This window comes from Pelophylax lessonae (assembly GCF_965119305.1).
Source record: "Pelophylax lessonae genome assembly, chromosome: 3".
In the NCBI taxonomy this organism is placed as follows: Eukaryota; Metazoa; Chordata; class Amphibia; order Anura; family Ranidae; genus Pelophylax; species Pelophylax lessonae.
The window spans coordinates 43,253,911-43,271,303 of record NC_138770.1 but is presented as its reverse complement, the minus strand read 5'-3'; the positions used below and the strand labels follow the sequence as shown (position 1 = coordinate 43,271,303).

Below are 17,393 nucleotides of genomic sequence, written 5' to 3'. Positions count from 1 at the left end.
CCAAAACCCGAGTCAGAGGGAGTTACCAAGCTGGATAAGTATCATAGGAATAAGAGGGATGGCCTGGAGGAGTATGGTGGAACCACATCGGAGGGGAGGGGGTCGGTGGGAGCAGATACAGATAAGGTACTGGAGGCCCTCTCTGCTTTGCAGGCCACCCTTGTCACTAAAATTGAGGAGGTGAAGGAGGATATTTCCCTAGTCCGGCAAGACCTCCACAAGCTCAAGGAGCATGTTAAAACATCCGAGACCAGAATAGGGGAGGTAGATTCCGCCATTAGAATACCTCCGAATGCATGCAGCACCAGATCAATCAATTCGTGGCAAAACAAGACGACATGGAGAACAGACTCCACAGGTGCAACCTCCGCCTCATTGGCCTACCAGAAGAATCTGAGGGGAAGGACCCAACTACATTCCTAGAACAACTGCTGATCACAACGTATGGCAGAGAAGCCTTCTCGGCCACGTTTTCAATCGAAAGAGTGCACCTCAGGGTGCCCCTCTGTGCACGTTTATTGCCAAACTGCTGAATTACAAAGACTGAGACATGGCACTACGTATGGCATGAGCGAAGGGGAATATACCCATTGGCAGTGTTAGGGTGGCTATTTACCCTGACTTTTCCACTGAAGTACAAAAGCTCAGATAAAGTTTTACAGCAGCCAAAAGATGCCTACGCGTCAAAAACCTTAAATATTCCATGCTGTTCCCTGCACACCTTCACGTAGATGACGGTGACCACGCCATTTTTTTCAAAATTCCTGACGATACCATTGCCTGGCTGGAGTGCCGAGAAACCAACAGGAGAGCAAACGACTAACCTACAATGCACAGTGTACATTTCCTATTGGCCCTCCCATTCAATAATTTCAGTCGACTGTTTGCATTACATACCCCTGATATTCTTTTTCCACATCACCTCCTGTTATGATACCAGGGTTCTTCCCTCAAAGTTTGTCACCTGGTGAACTACAACATTTGGTGTCGTGCCCACCTCACCATCAAAGTCATTCTAAACTAGGGATAGATCGATATGTTTTTTTCAGGGCCGATACCGATATTTTGGTCACAACATATCGGTATCGGCTGATATTTTGTACATTTAAAGTTTTGAAAAATAAAGACAATTTTTGACACAAATCTGGTACTGAACATGTTAATGTTTGTTTAATGATTAATGGCTGGCTTGCTGGCACCCTGTGGTGGGTGGCTAGCTGTCTGGCACCCTGTGGTGGGTGACTGGCTTGCTGGCACCCTGTGTTGGATGGCTGGCAGGCTTGCACCCTGTGGTGGGTGGCTGGCTGGCACCCTGTGGTGGATGGGTGGCTGGCTGGCACCCTGTGGTGGATGGCTGGCTTGCTGGCACCCTGTGGTGGGTGGCTGGCTGGCCCCCTGTGATGGGTGGCTGGCTGGCACCCTGTGGTGGGTGGCTGACTGGCAACCTGTGGTAGGTGGGTGGCTGGCACAGGGGCTGTGGGTGGCTGGCTTGTACAGGGCCTGTGGGTGGCTGGCTGGTACAGGGCCTGGGAATGGCTGGCTGTCTGGCACCCTGTCTGTGGGTGGGTGGCTGGCTGTCTGGCACCCTGTCTGTGGGTGGCTGGCTGTCTGGCACCCTGTTGTGGGTGGCTGGCTGTCTGGCACCCTGTGGTGGGTGGCTGGCACACTGTGGTGGGTGGGTGGGTGTCTGGCACAGGGGCTGTGGGTGGCTGGCTGGTACAGGGCCTGTGGGTGGCTGGTACAGGGCCTGTGGGTGGCTGGCTGGCTGGTACAGGGCCTGTGGGTAACTGACTGGCTGGTACAGAGCCTGTGGGTGGCTGACTGGCTTGCTGGTAGAGTGCCTGTGGCTGGCTCGCTGGTACAGGGCCTGTGGATGTGGGTGGCTGGCTGGCACTGGGCTGCTGTGGGTGGGTGTATGGCTGTGAATCACTCCTGTGTGACTAGTCCCGACTCCAGACGAGGCTGTCCAAAGCGAGGGAAGCGGCCTAAGAAGGCAGAATGACGTCACAAAAATATCGGCCAGTTCCGGGGGCGATACCAATATATCGGGAAAGTGCATATCGGTCACCGATATATCGACCTTGCCGATATTCAGTCTATCCCTATTCGAAACCAATGCTGCGTCGAATGGGGGGCTAACAAATACTCCTTGAGTGTTATGGCCGTGATACACAAAACACTTAGGCCAAGGCCGCAAACAGAAGAAACATTCCCCTACATGAACGGAGAAATACTACTAGGAGTCACGAAAGTCTTACAATATGTGAGACTTATTCAGTGAAGTTTCGCCCCCCCTTGCACTACCAGAGGAACCTGGATTGCAGATCTAGGCTCGTTCTGGAATTCGCCCCACCATGCCGCAAACACATCCTGTGGGGTGTGGTTACAGGACTGTATTAACGCATCAACCTCTAACACTCAGGGCCCAGATCCAGGTTCTCTCTTTGTTACTGTTGCACTTGAATGAAGTGTTTGATCCACTTCACATGCAAGTTACTGTTTTGTTATGGGAATATGCCTACACCAATTGGGCTGGGTGGGAGGGAGGGGGGACTTTTATTCAAAAGTACAATGCATCAAGTACAAATGTTATTGTTTGATGAATGCTATGTTCAGTGTATTCCTACATGGTTTGGTAACTAGGGGGCTTCCCCACATGTGTGGGGTGATGACCCCCTCTTGTGTGACTTTAGGGTACTACATGATCACAATTCTACGTTACTTGCATCACACTCCACCATGACGTCTCTGAAATTCCTAGCAGGTTGGAAGACAAGGTCAAACGCACAGCCATCCTTTTCTACCTTAAAAAGCAAAAGGCTGACATCATAGTTCTTATTAAGACACATTTAGATGGCCGTTTACAGCTGGCCCTTAGACGCCCCTGGATTGGATGGGCATATCACTCAGTTTATACCACACATGCAAGAGGGGTGTCATTACTCGTAACCAAGTCCCTGCATTTTGAATTCTGTGACCTGTGCTCAGACCCGCAGGGTCGCTATGTTTTCTTGCATGCTAAGATATACGGTGAGCAGTTTTTGTTGATAGCATATTATGTACCACCTCCATTTTGCATGACAGCTTTGACGGATGGACTCGACTATATGGCACAACACCGACGATCCCAGCCATCTGGCTGGGGCACTTCAATACCACCCTAAACCCTGACCTGGACAGAGGGCAACAACCTGCCCCAAATTCTAGGCCCTGTACTTCCACCAGGTTTGGCAAGTTGATATTATCTTTCAATCTGGTTGACTCATGGAGGACTAAACATGTGAGCACCAGAGCATACTCCTCCTCCACCCATAACACAATGTCCCGTATAGACTTTATTTTTATATCGCAGATACTAGTGCCTCGTCTGTTAGATGCAGCCTTTTGCCCTAGACTTCTGTCAGATCATAGCCCATATTGGATGACAATAACTGTCCCTACAGTCAAACCGCCTAGGATCTGGAGATTAAACCCGTTTTGGCTATTGTTACTACCAGATGATGGTCAGATGGACAATGAATTGAAAAGATATTTCCACGAAAACGCTCACTCTGCCTCATTTGCGAGTATGTGGGACTCATTTAAACTCCATGTGAGGACCACTCAAATATCTCAAATAAATAGGCTTAAAACTACCAGAGTTGAGAGGGCAGGTAGGGTATTGGAGGAGCTCGCCCTTGCAGAATGTCAGTATGAGACTGACCCATCTCCTGATAACGCCTCCCACCTTAAATTGCAATCTAGGGTAGTTAACCAGCTGCAATATGAGATGTCTAGAAGAAAGCTTTTCTTCTCTAGACAGAACTTTTGAACTTGGAGAGAGAGCAGGCAAACTATTGTCATACATGGCCCACTGTGAGGATAGACCTCCAGTGGTGATCTCCCTGCAAAACCCATCCGGTGAGATGATCCCCAAGCCTCCAGTGGTAACAGCTATGTTCCACAGGCTCTTTAGTTCCCTATACACCACCACTACATCTAAAGATACAACACCCATTTATCTCTTTTTAGATGAACTCGCCATCCCACAACTGACCTCTTCTCAGATAGAAACACTTGAGGCACCGCTAACAACCAAGGAGATAGCAACGGCAATCGCCAGCTTTACTAGATCCAAGTCCCCTGGTTCTGATGGACTACCCATTGCATTCTACTCACAATACAGCGAGACCCTCGTACCTCAACTGCTTACCCTTTATACTCACCTTTTCGAAACCCTCACTCTACCTCCGTCCATGAGGGAAGCTATTATCGTGCTCATTCCCAAACCGGGAAAGGATCTGGGTCTTCCCGAGTCATACAGACCTATCTCCCTGCTTCAGGTAGACATGTAAATATTGGCGAAAATCTTGGTATTGCGCCTCAATCAAGTTATCCTAACCCTAGTACATGAGGACCAGGCAGGTTTTGTGCCGGGTAGGAACACACTTCATTCAATCTCAGAAAATGATTCATAAATATGCAAGCCCATCACGACAATGTTGGGGAGAGGGTGGTGGTAACAGTTGACACGGCCAAGGCGTTCGACTCGGTAGAGTGGAATTACTTGTGGAAATGCCTGGCACGGTACGGCTTTGGCCCTAAAGTTCTTATCCGCTTGTTATACCAGGCCCCTGTTGCCAAGGTAACGGCTAATTGATGGCAGTCAATACAGTCCCCCTACTGTATGCTTTGGCCACAGAACACCTAGCAATATCCATCAGAGGCAACCCACTGATACAGGGTTTACGCATAGGCGATCTAGAAGATAAAATAAGTATGTATGCAGCCGAGACATTTCTATATTTAGCGGATTCAGGGCCCTCTCTTGCTAAAGCACTACAAACAACATTTTGGCTCATTTTCTGGGCTTAGGATCAATTGGGGGAAGTCACAAATTCTCCCCCTTGATCATGCCCCCCAGACTGAGCTGCAGACCCAATTACCCCTCCAGAGAGTCAATAATATCAAATACCTTGGGGTGAATGTAACTAGGTCACCGGTTGATTATATCTCTCTCAATGTGGAACCACTGTTTGCCCTGATCAAATCCAAAACAAAAATATGGACACGTCCCCCTCTCTGAATACTAGGTGGTATCAACCCTATTAAAATGATACTCCTCCCTAAAATTCTGTATATATTGTGGCACACTCCAGTATATTTACCACTGAAATATTTCAAAACTATAGATGCAATTCTCAAACCCTTTGTTTGGAGGAAGAATAGGCACAAATAAGCATGGCGACTAATCAAAAATCCCACTGATTTGGCTGGTACGGCCCTACCAGACTTCAGCCTATATTACTTAGAATCCCAACTATCCCAATCAGGGCCGCCATCCGGGGGGGTACAGCCAGTACTCCTGTATGGGGCCCGGGCAGCAGGAGGATTGGTAGGGAGAGGGATCAATGACAGAGCGATGCACTGTCTGCCTCTTCCTCCACCAGCTAAAAGCCAGGTTTCCCCCCCCCCCCTCTCGTCAGCTGTTTGTCCCCACCCACACTCAGAGCTGGGACACGGGGACTGCAGTCTGGAGAAGTGGTGCAGTCGTGGAGAGGTAAGACCTGGGAGGAGGTGCGCTGTGTGGTGCTCTGTGGGCTCTCCCCTCCTGTCTGAACAACACTTGTCCATGCAGCATAATAGACAGGATCGCTCTTACATTGCATCGCACTGTACACACATAGTTTGATTACCACCCCCTACCTTCTTCACGGGCTGCTAATCTCCAGACAGCAGGAAATGTGGGTGGGGGGGGGGGTAATCAAACGGTGTGTGTGAGTGTACAGTCCAATGCAATGTAAGAGCGATCCTGTCTCTTATGCTGTGTGTTCAGACAGGAGGAGAAAGCACAACACAGTGCACCCTCTCCTGGCTTAGTAGTGGTTTCTCCCTGTCGGTTTGGGGGGCTTACAGAAATATTAATGGGAAAATAATTTATGCCTGGGATGTTTGAGGGATTGGCAGCTCTCGTTGCTAGAAAGTGTAATGCGGATTTGGGGGGGGGGGGCATTTGGTAGGAGGAGGAAGGGGGGGGGGTTATTTGCTTGTAGGAGGGTTTGGGGGATTTGAGCCAGAAGGGGGGATTGTGGGAAAGTTTGTGCTAGGAGCGGGGCTGGGGCATTTGTGCTAGGAGGGGAGAATTTTTGCTGGGGGGATGGGGTTGTGAATTTATGGAGGGATTTGGGGGGTTGTGCTGGGAAGGGTGATTGGGAGGGATTTGTGCTAGGAAGAGAGATTGGGGGGGGTTAATCATTTTGATATTTTCGCCGGAAGTGGGGGTGGGGGGGCCCTGTCAAATAGGCTGTATGGGGCCCTGGGATTTCTAGCGGCAGCCCTGATCCCAATTGTTCCATATTGATAAGACTGACAGGAAACGATTTACCCTACTCTTATGCCCCGCCTGGGCTCAACTAACAACGGACCCTATCTGTGCTATAGCAGCAAGAATCGAGGATAACACCAAAAAGAGGGACACCACTATAGAAAGATATGGAGACTGGTCTCTGTCAAATTAGACATACCTACACATAACGATTACTCTTCCCTTTGGCACAACAGAACGCTCCCGGAATTCCTGACTGTACCAGACTCGGAGGTATGATGTAGAGAGAGAATTTTCTACCTCTCGCACTTACTCTCTGCTGGCTCTGAAAATGGAATTCACTCTCCCAAATCGTATGTTTTTCCGTTTTTTACAAGTTCGTCATGCAATGTATGCTCAGTTTCCAGAATTGATACCTCATCCCTCTCGCAATCCTATCATGGAGGTAGTCAAAAGTGAGGTCCCCCAGAGATTAATATCTATATTCTATAACATGCTCCATACGCCCCCCCCCCCTTCAACGAAAATAGCCTATAATGTAAAAACACGATGGGAAGGAGACCTGGGGAACCTAGAGGATGAAGACTGGAGTGAGGCATTAGATACATGCGAAGCTGTCTCACCCAGATTATCTGACAGACTGACTCAAATATACATTCTGCATCGCACATACCTCAATCCTGCAAGGTTGGCTAAATTCAACCAGGGACAACCTTCTACATGTCTACCACCTCCTATGGTCCTGCCCATACATGCAGGGATTTTGGAAACAGGTGGTGGATTTTCTTCATGACAACATGGGGTCTCCGCTGACTTTGGACCACAAATCATGCCTACTGGGAATTTTTCCAGATGCCGATGCCGATAAATATACTAAAACTTATCTGCATGAAACTCTATTTTCTGCTCGGAAAACAATAGCCAAACTTTGGATGAGGCAAACTCTCCCCAGACTATCTGACTGGAAGGCTGATGTAAACATCACATTGCCTTATAAAAAAATAATTTACATTAATAGAGGATGCCCTGCAAAATATAATCTTGGACCGTTGACTTAATGCATCTGACACATGTGTATAGAACTGCTGAACTTGTCTCCCCCTTTTGTTTGCTGTTAAGCCAGGCCTGGGTCATGTATGCCACTTTTATATTCGTTTCATGTATGTATAATCACAAAGTATGTCGATGCTCTATAAAACCTAAGTGTTACTACATAGCAGTAATCTCTGTAATTGATCGGGATCCCCCGGAATCACCCATAAATGTCATATATGGAATGGTTGTACTGAACAAAGTATTTGTTTATGCATTGGAAAATTGTAATTTTTTGTGGGAAATAAAAACATTTAATTAATAAAAAAACTATGACAGTAATCAAAAACTCACTTCAATAAATGGTGGAGAAAATGAGCCCACAATCAGAGGATTAAAAGGGTAATGTATACCGGTAAATGGATGGAGTTCACATCCAAAAGATTTAAGTACTGAAACAAAACAAATATATAGGGACAAATATAAGAACTCCATTCTAGGGGGGTACCCAACGGAATGAGATTCCCAAAAAGGGAACAGATACCACCAGATAGATTACTATGGGCAAGGTTTTTTTTTCAGCAGGAACGCGGAGGGAACGCAATTCCGGCACCATTAGCACTGAATGAATGTAATGGCAAGAGGTGCTGGAGGGTCTATTAAAGCTGGCTGCTGGGGGATCTATTGCTGTGGTGGGGGGAAGGTATATTGTTGGTGGGGAAATTTATTGTTGCTGTGGGGGTCTTATGTTACTGGGAGGGATCTACTGTTTAGTAAGGGGCCATTGATGCTGGTTGCTGGGAGATCTATTATTGCTGGCAGGGGTCTATTGTTGCTGGAGTGGATCTGTTGTTACTGGGGGGAATTTTGTTGCTGGGGGTCTATTGTTGCGTGAGGGTCCGCCGGACCCGCTGATTGGCTCGTGCTCGCCCCAGAGCCAAAGAAGAAGATAGTGTACAGGCACGTAATTTTATGCTTAAGGGCCACCCTGCCGCAGTATATGTACGTGGGGCGGTCTTAAAGTGGCTACTTAAAGCGGTTGTAAACCCTAAAAAAAAAAAAAAAACCTGCAAGACAAAGGCATAATGAGCTAGTATGCATCGCATACTAGCCCATTATGTGTAACTTACCTTAGAACGAAGCCCTGACACGGACCCCCGGACATCGCTGCGGGCGCTGCCATGATCCCTCGCCGTCTCTTCCGGGTTCGGCGGTGATTGGCCGAAAGAGACGGTTCCGGCGCGATGATTGGCCGGAGCCGCGATGACGTCACTCCCGCGCATGTGTGCGGGAGTGATTTTCCGGCAAACAAAATTTAAGGTCCCCCCGGACCTTCAGAGCGCATGCTCCGCTCGCGCGAGCGGCTGCATGCACTGCAAATATCTCCTAAACCATGCCGGTTTAGGAGATATTATTTGTACCTACAGGTAAGCCTTATTATAGGCTTACCTGTAGGTAAAAGTGTCAAAAAGCGGGATACTACCGCTTTAACACAGAAGTTGAATCCAACACAATTTTACTTCAGCTAATTATAGTACAGAGGATGACAGACCTAATCTTTTGAAGTATAAGACAATGAGTTTCCTAAGCCCTGTCTCTGCGCGGAACTAACACTAACGGAGGGAACATGAAAGGAACTGGGAGGGTCTAGCTAGGACTGAACTAACTGGTACTAAACAGGAGGGGAGAACAGAGGTAGATAACAAATCACATCTGTAACCTAATTGTAATAGCCCTAATCCAACAATAAATATCAGCACACATCAAACCATAGTAACCTGATACAGTTCAATACAACACAGAAAAAAATACAACTAGGTGGGACAGAACGCCTACTCATTCTAATTCTGATCCCTATTTATGTAGATTCTGGGGCTCAGTTGGCAGTATGAAGTTTTGTTTAAATCCTAGTTACACTAGCATTTTCTTAGGTTGGTCCCTCTTCTTTGAGCTGACTTATAACTAAAGGTTAATCTAAAACACTAAAAAATGTCTTGTTGGGGTGAAAAGTAAGGAGGAACATGGAAAACTGAAACACTTATATTTGCAAAAGAAAATTCTTCCCTGAACACTCTTCAGTTCTGCTTGTCACCAGAAGCCTAGGCCTATAGCCACTTGTTCTGTGCTAGAGGGTCTGCAAGTCTGAACATTGAACCTCTTCATTATCATAGATCACATGACCCAGTGCCTAGGCTTGTGGTTGTGTGAAGAGCATGCACCTCCCAGTCCTGATTGCTTCTTGCTCTTCTGTCAAGGCTGTGTAAATGTAGAAGTGATCTGGGAGGAGGACCAAAACACCCTTACTGAGGAGGGGAAGTCAGAGCTGGTTGGGATATCCACAGAGAACTTGCTCACTAAAATCTACCTTAACCAGATGGAATCTTGATTTAGGTAAACTTCCTCTCTTGTATCTATTTATCATGTTTTTATATTTTCCAGCGCACGACATCGAGACACCCTCAGAGGATCATCTCACTTTATCACTAAGCTGTAAAATGGAAGATGAGGACATCACAGGTGATTGTGCAGGAGAAACGACAATGAGCTCAGCTATGGATGGAGGACTTCACAGTGTGGATAGACCATCGATTCCCTCTGACTCTGATCAACCACATACTGTGAGGGATGGTGCCAGAAGATCTCACACTGCAAAAAAGCCTTTTTCTTGCCATGAGTGTGAGAAATGTTTTTCACAAAAATCAGTCCTTGTTAAACATCAAAGGTCTCACAGAGGGGAGAAACCGTATTCCTGTGCTAAATGCAAGAAATATTTTTCACAGAAATCAGTCCTTGATAGACATCAAAAGTCTCACACAGGAGAGAAGCAGTATTCCTGCCCTAACTGTGGGAAATGTTATCAACGGAAATCAGACTTTGTTAATCATCAAAGATCTCACACTGGGGAGAAGCCATACCCTTGCCCTAAATGTGGTAAAAGTTTTTCAAAGAAGTCCAGTCTTTACAGACATCAGAGTATACACACAGGGGAGAAGCCGTATTCCTGTTCTGACTGTGGAAAATCGTATGCACAGAAAACAAAACTTGTCACACATCAAAGATTTCACACAGGGGAGAATCTTCATTTCTGCCTTGAGTGCGGTAAAAGTTTTTCAGAGAAGTGGAGTCTTTACAGACATCAGAGGATTCACACAGGGGAGAAGCCATATTTCTGTCCTGAATGCGGGAAAAGTTTTTCAGAGAAATCAGACCTTGTAAGACACCAGAGCTCTCACACAGGAGAGAAGCCGTTTTCCTGTACTGATTGTGGTAAACGTTTTCTACGGAAATCAGACCTTGTTATACATCAAAGATCTCACACAGGGGAGAAGCCATATTCCTGCCCTGAGTGCTGTAAACTTTTTTCAGACAAGTCCGGTCTTCGCCAGCATCAGAGGATTCACACGGGGGAGAAGCCATATTCCTGTCCTGTGTGTGGAAAATGTTTTTCACAGGCTTCCCATCTTCGCACACATCAGCAGATTCACACAGAGGAGAAACTTTTTTCTTGTCCTAAGTGAAATTATTTTCACAGAAATCAGACCTTGTTAGACATCATAGATCTCACACATGTGAGGAGCCACATTCCTTCACCGATTGAGGGAAAAGTTTTTTACAGGTATCTTCATAGACATCAGAGGTTTCACACGGAGCAGAAGACCTATTCCTGTCCTAAATGTAGGAAGTGTACTTCACAGAAATCAGACCTTGATAGACATCAAAGATCTCACAGAGGTTAAAAGCTTTATTCTTGCTCCCATATGCTTTTTTAGAGAAGTCCAGTTTTTACATGCATCAGAGGATTCACACAGGTGGGAAAGCTGTATGCCTGTCCTGAGTGTGAAAATGCTATACATGGAAATCAGTTTGTTATACATCAAAGATTTTACACAGGCAAGAAGCAATATTTCTGTCTTGAGTGTGAAAAATGTTTTCCCTGACAACTCATCGGCACCATTCACAGGTTGACTCTGGCCTCCAAATTCCTCAGGACAGTATAAATAAATATAAAATTGAGTCCCACCTAATTAGAAATGATCTTTTTTAATCCTCCCTTGACCATGATGAAAATGTATTTAAATTAGGTAAATCTGAGGTGCAAACATTTGGGTGTCCTTTTAAAGGGGGTCATCTGAATAATAGCTGATTTTGAGGTATTTTAATGGGCTAAGTGTCCATTTTTTACTGCCGGGGTGTTCTTTTATTGGATTATGTATCTTACATAGAGTTGGTCCTACCTACTGCTTGCTTCACCATATGGCATCTGAGTCTTGTTTGCCATTCATCTGCCTCTCTCCCAGTGCAGTGTCTGTGTTACATGGGTTGGTATTTTGAATAAAGACATGTTATCCAGTAGTTTGTAGGGCCCCCACGTGCTTGTATGCATGCCGGACAACGTTGGGCCCTCGCCACCATCCTGAAGTCTGTTTCTGATTGTTCAGAGAAATTCACACCTATGGCTTGCTGGAGGTCATTTTGTAGGGCTCTGGCATTGCTCATCCGGGTCCTCCTTTCACAAGGGAGCAGATACTGGTCCTGTTGATGGGTTAAGGACCTTCTGCAGCCCTGCCTACCTCTCCTAGAGTAACTGCCTGTCTCCTGGAATCTCCTCCATGCTCTTGAGACTGTGGGTGGGAGATACAGCAAATCTTCTGGCAATGGCACGTATTGATGTGCCATCATGGAGGAGTTGGAATGCCTGTGCAACCTCTATAGGGTCCAGGTGTCACCTCATGCTACCAGTAGTTACACTGACCGTAGCCAAATCCAAAACTAGTGAAAAAACGTCCGAAAAGATGAGTAGGGATCTACGTGACTCTTCACTTCCGTCATCTTGGAATGCAAACCGGCGTCCCTGCTATTTTATCAGGCTCATTTTGATCTGCAATATTGTAAGTGTTTTTAAGTGTGTCACCAATAAAATGTTTTAAAATACTACACTATGAGGAGCTTTCTGTCTTGCCCTTGATTGTATGTGGCATACAAATTTGGAGATCCTCCTGGCTGGATTGGGGTGCGATTGTGGAACGGTTTCCCAAACGAGAGGATCCATTCCCAGACAATAGCATCTTAATTTCCTGTGTCTGGTGAGTACGGAGTGTATCTGATGATGGTCGAAGAAAGCACGAAGATTTAGAACACCACCATTTCTCACTGTTTGAAGCACATGGTGGTCCTGTTTGGACATTTTATACATGCTTTTATAAGTTGAAATAGTAATGATTCTTTGGGAATTTATGTAAAAAATAGAGTAGTTATTAATTTGCTGTTTTCACATTTTTGGGCTTGTTAGCCCACAACCAGCTGCTCTAAATTTGTAATACAATATTCATTAACATCAATTTTGTTACTTCACCAATTTCACAATTTTGTATTGTTTGTATATATGATTTGTTGGTTTGATGATATATACTATAATAGACTGTTGGGTTCGCATCTGGTATAAGCCAGAGTGCGCAGGTTAAAGTGGGAATAAACTCTGACATTGATACATTTAAGCATTGTATCAATGAAACTACTTGTTTTCAATTAAAAAGCCACTAATAGTATGCATCAAAATCGTTCTTACTTTTACAAATAAAGAGATTGCAAAACCCTCCTGCTTGTTCCTAGCCACTGCCATCACAACTGAGGTCTTCCCTGTTTGTGCAGTACCTTATTTCCCTGGCCATAATACCGTGCATGCGCAATATTCGCCGTATCCAAGCCTCGTTTTCGTTCCTGGTTACTAAGGAAACCTTATGCAGCGAATAGGAGCCGATCCTGTTGCTGCCTTACTCCAGAGTCTCGCGGGATCTCGGGGCTGATGACGACGGTAGGAAATGACGCAGCCCCGGCATAGACCCATCATTTTTCCGGCAGCATAAGCTTGCCGGAAAATTAGGGGTAACAGTGCATGCGCAGTTGACGTCATTTAAAAGAAAAACGATTACTAGGAAAGGAAGCCGTTAAGAGGAGAATACAAATTTACAATAAATATCATAGCCTGCTATTATTAATTTAGAGAAAAGTGATCGGAATGAGTATACAACCGTTTTAAGGGCACACGCCCTGTTTTTTTAAAAAGAATTTCAGTGGCCTCTACCTGTAAAACCATTCTGTTTTGGAGGTCGTTGCCCATCTAGTGACCCTGTTGTTAATTTCAATAACACCAAAGCAGCTGAAATTGAGTAGCAACCCCCTCTGCTACTTAACTGACCAAATCAATGTCCCAGGACTTTTACTTAATGCTATACTCTGATTAAAAAGTGTTCCTTTAATTTTTTTGAGCAGTGTAGTTTCCACCCAAGTGCCCATTTAAAGTTTTTTGTATATATGTGGGTATTTAGGGAGAGATGGCGTGCAGTCGCGATTTCAGCCGGAGGGAGTGATGTGCTCACACGAGGGTAACACAGATATCAGGTAGCTAACTTATCGGGGTTGCAATGCTGATGGAATGGTGGTGATACCAACTTAGTTAAGAGTGTATGGTCATGCTGATTAGGTCTATCACTAGATCATCTATACAATCACTTGCTGACTTGCATATTTATTTGATGGTGTGCGGGGGATGATTGGATGGAGCTTGGTTTGGTCTCAGCCATTTACCAATGAGTTATATCCCTACTAATATAGGAACATGGGATTAGTTGATGTAACTAGCTAAGCACCCAACAGCGGTATATGGGGCCATGACTCTTTTTGCATATGTTTGAACAATGATTTAAATGTAACTATAACCCAACAATAATATGTAATATAATAGAACATTAAACACATATGCAATATATGATACGTATTATACATAGCCTATACATGTCTTTTTACCTTGAAGATTTCCTTTATGATTTCTACATGTTGATCTATATCTTATATTTATCTGCTGAATGTAGACTTGGAAGTAGGAAATTGGTATTAAACCCTGGTGGACCTTAATATTCTTCCGTCAGGATATTCACCCTACAGTAAATTCCCCATCCTATGTAGCCTTTATGTGTAAAAAAAACTGATCACTATCACATATATTGTTTTATAAATATCCTAGACCCTATTTCTCGCTGGATGGAATTTCCCGAACGCCCGGGCGCCCGCCCAGGGAGCAATTAAGCATGTGTGGCTCATCATTAGGGTGGGTCTCCCATATTCACATACGGCTGTAATAGATTATACTGTGATATACAAATTATGTAATGAGATGACATGTATGTCTAAATATGATTTAAAAAATGGCATTGTTTTCCTTCATAGATGAGTACTGTATAGTCTTCACAGGCCCTGATAAAGCAGTGGCGAAATGCGTGGGCTTTTGAGGACCTACAGATCAGTGCTCATTTTCTCGCTACACAATTTTATGCAGGAAACTGCTCAATGTGGCTTTTGTACTTGATTCTTTTATAATCATATAATCATATCATTTTTATAGATCTTCATGCTGATATTAATGTTCTTTTAATATTTGATACTTAAATAAATATATAATATTTTAACAAATTTTGAATTGTTACTCCTCTTTTGGGTCTGCACAGTCCGACCTTCTCTCCATTTTTTTCTATTGTATACATTACGGATGGACATGAATGTCACTTTTACTATTTAAAGTTTTGTATATCGGTATCATATCCCCCTTAAGGATCTCCATGGCGAATAAGTTTAAGTTTGTAGTTGTTTTTCATAACTGATGTCCTTCAGTCCCCCTATTAGATTTGTAGCCCTTCTCTTGACTCTTTCTAGTTCAAGAACATCTTTCCAGAGGATTGGTGATCATTGCATGCTATTGCGGAGTTTGTCATCTATTAGGACCCCCAGATCCTTTTCCATCCTCGAGTCTCCCAGAGGTTTTCCCACTGGAGTGTAACTTGCATTCCTATTTTTAGTTCCCAAGTGCATTACCATGTTTCACTGTAGGCACCATGTATTTTTCTTTGTACTCCTCATATTTGTGACGCCATACAGTTTTGAAGCCATCAGTTCCAAAAACATTTATCTTGGTCTCATCATTCCAGAGTACAGAGTCCCAGTAGTCTTCTTCTTTTTCAGCATGGACCCTGGCAAGTTGTGGGCAGGCTTTTTTGTGCATGGGCTTTAGGAGAGGCTTCCTTGGTGGACAATGTCCATGTATGCCATTCCTCTGCAGTGTACGTCGTATTGTGTCACCGGAAACAATCACCCCAGTTTGGCTTTCTACTTCTTTAGCTAACTGCAGTGAACTTGCATGGCTATTTTCTTCAACCCTTCTCATCAGAAGATGCTCCTGTCAAGGTGTTAACTTCCGTGGACGGCCTGGGCGACCTGAATGGTTGCAGTTCCATCTTTGTTTTTGTATCACTTTTGCTCCAGTATTCTGACTGATAAGTAAAGCTTTGCTGATCATCTTGTAGCCTTCATCTTTCTTGTGTAAAGAAATGATTTTCTTTCTCAGGCCATGTGACATTTCTTTTCCATGTGGTGCCATTGCTGACAGCATAAAATGGGAGGGATTTTCTTTAAGTAATGCCCTTTTATAATCAGCTGTCTGCTGGACATCTGTTTAATGAATAATTACACTCACCTGTAGTTGACTTCTTGTTAATTAGGATTTTGTTGTCTAAAATTTAACTTTGCTCTTAAGACTTTCATTGGGGTGTATTCATTTTTGCAACATGGTCTTGAATACATTTGTTAGGAAAAAATCTTTTTTGCGTGTCCAAATTAACTAATATTGGTTGCAATCAATGACCCGCATTTGTGGGAGTATTTTGTAGTAGAGTGTCCCATAGAAAATGTTGATTCTGAAAGGAAAGTAAAGGTTTTCTAACAAATCTGTTGGGGTTTACTCATTTATGCTGAGCACTGTACCAGGGCAACAATGCCAAAAGACCTTAATTTGTCAATCTAGCATTTATGGGGTACCATATCAAATTCCTTAGTGAAATCTAGATAACCTACATCCACAGGCCTTCCTCTATCCAAAATAAAAGTTTGGTCTGGCAAGAATGGTTCTGTCCCGTACCTTGATTGGAGGCCAAGTTGACGAGTGTGGGCTTCTTTGGCAGCTCTGGTCCAAGCACCCCTGAATGTGGTGAGGGGTACAAGGGTCAAAAAAGCATGGGTGCCGGTAGCTAGGTAGCAGGTTATTGCCACAGACAGGGAGGTAGTCAAAGTGAGCCATAGTCACACACAGTGAAGCAGCAGCATGGTCAGGAAGCAGGCTAAAATCAGTACCAGGGAAGCAGGCAGAAAATAGTCAGAAGTAAGCTGAGGTCGATATCCAGAATCCACATAACAAAGGAGTGAGCTAAGTCAGCAATGGAAGTTCAGTCAGCAAAAAGCAGGAAAACGGATCGCAGGAAAGCTGAAGAACATCCAGCAATATGCAGACACCAGGGTCTCCTAATAGGCAGCTTGGCGTCAATGCATGTGGACTTGCACACTGATGTGTGCTGGTGAACACAGATGCATCTACATATCAGTGCATGTTGGATACTAGCCCAAGCTCGTCGATGTGCTGGCACATGTGCACGAGCATTCACTGCACGGGAATGAGCATTAGCTGTATTCCCTTCCTGACAGGTTCTTTATAAATCTATGTTGCTTACACTAATCATGCTGTTTTCATCAGAAAATTCTTGGATATGGTCACTTATTATTCCTTCCAATACTATACCCTAGGTACTTTCAGTATCACTAGTGCTCTCAGAATTAGCAGTGCTCTCAGTACTTCCAGTGCTCTCAGTATTCCCAGTGCATCAATGTCACGGAACCATGAACCAGACGTACAACAACAGATAAGTGAAAATAAGAAGGCTTTATTGAAAATCAAGCTGTAAAGCAAAAGTCCAAACGGATGGCGAAACCGAGGCAGAGTCCTTGCGAAGCCAGAGGTCAGGAACCAGGAGGGTAGTCAGACGAAGCCAGGATCAGGAACCAGCAGGGTAGTCAGACGAAGCCAGGATCAAGAACCTGCAGGGTAGTCAGACGAAGCCAGGATCAGGAACCAGCAGGGTAGTCAGACGAAGCCAGGATCAGGAACCAGCAGGGTAGTCAGACGAAGCCAGGATCAGGGACCAGAAGCAGCAGCAGTCTTAGAAGCATGTGAACACAG

At 44.8% G+C, this 17,393-nt stretch overlaps 2 protein-coding genes and 1 pseudogene across 3 annotated transcripts in view; 2 read left to right on the top strand and 1 right to left on the bottom strand.

The window, feature by feature from the left end:
• Positions 1–11,341, top strand: part of LOC309550049 (uncharacterized protein) — a gene marked incomplete at its 5' end in the record, with an annotated part of 35,016 nt that extends 23,675 nt beyond the window's left edge. Inside the window, 3 exon segments of the mRNA XM_082250516.1 lie at positions 4,012–4,284; positions 9,776–10,849; positions 10,852–11,341. Coding sequence (XP_082106642.1) covers positions 4,012–4,284; positions 9,776–10,849; positions 10,852–10,934 — 1,430 coding nt within the window. The 3' untranslated portion in view covers positions 10,935–11,341.
• The window catches only part of LOC309550683 (uncharacterized protein), a 3,164,715-nt gene that overhangs the window by 605,088 nt on the left and 2,542,234 nt on the right, over positions 1–17,393 (bottom strand). The window lies entirely within an intron of this gene.
• Positions 1–17,393, top strand: part of LOC309550793 — a 1,525,103-nt pseudogene that overhangs the window by 677,029 nt on the left and 830,681 nt on the right. The window lies entirely within an intron of this gene.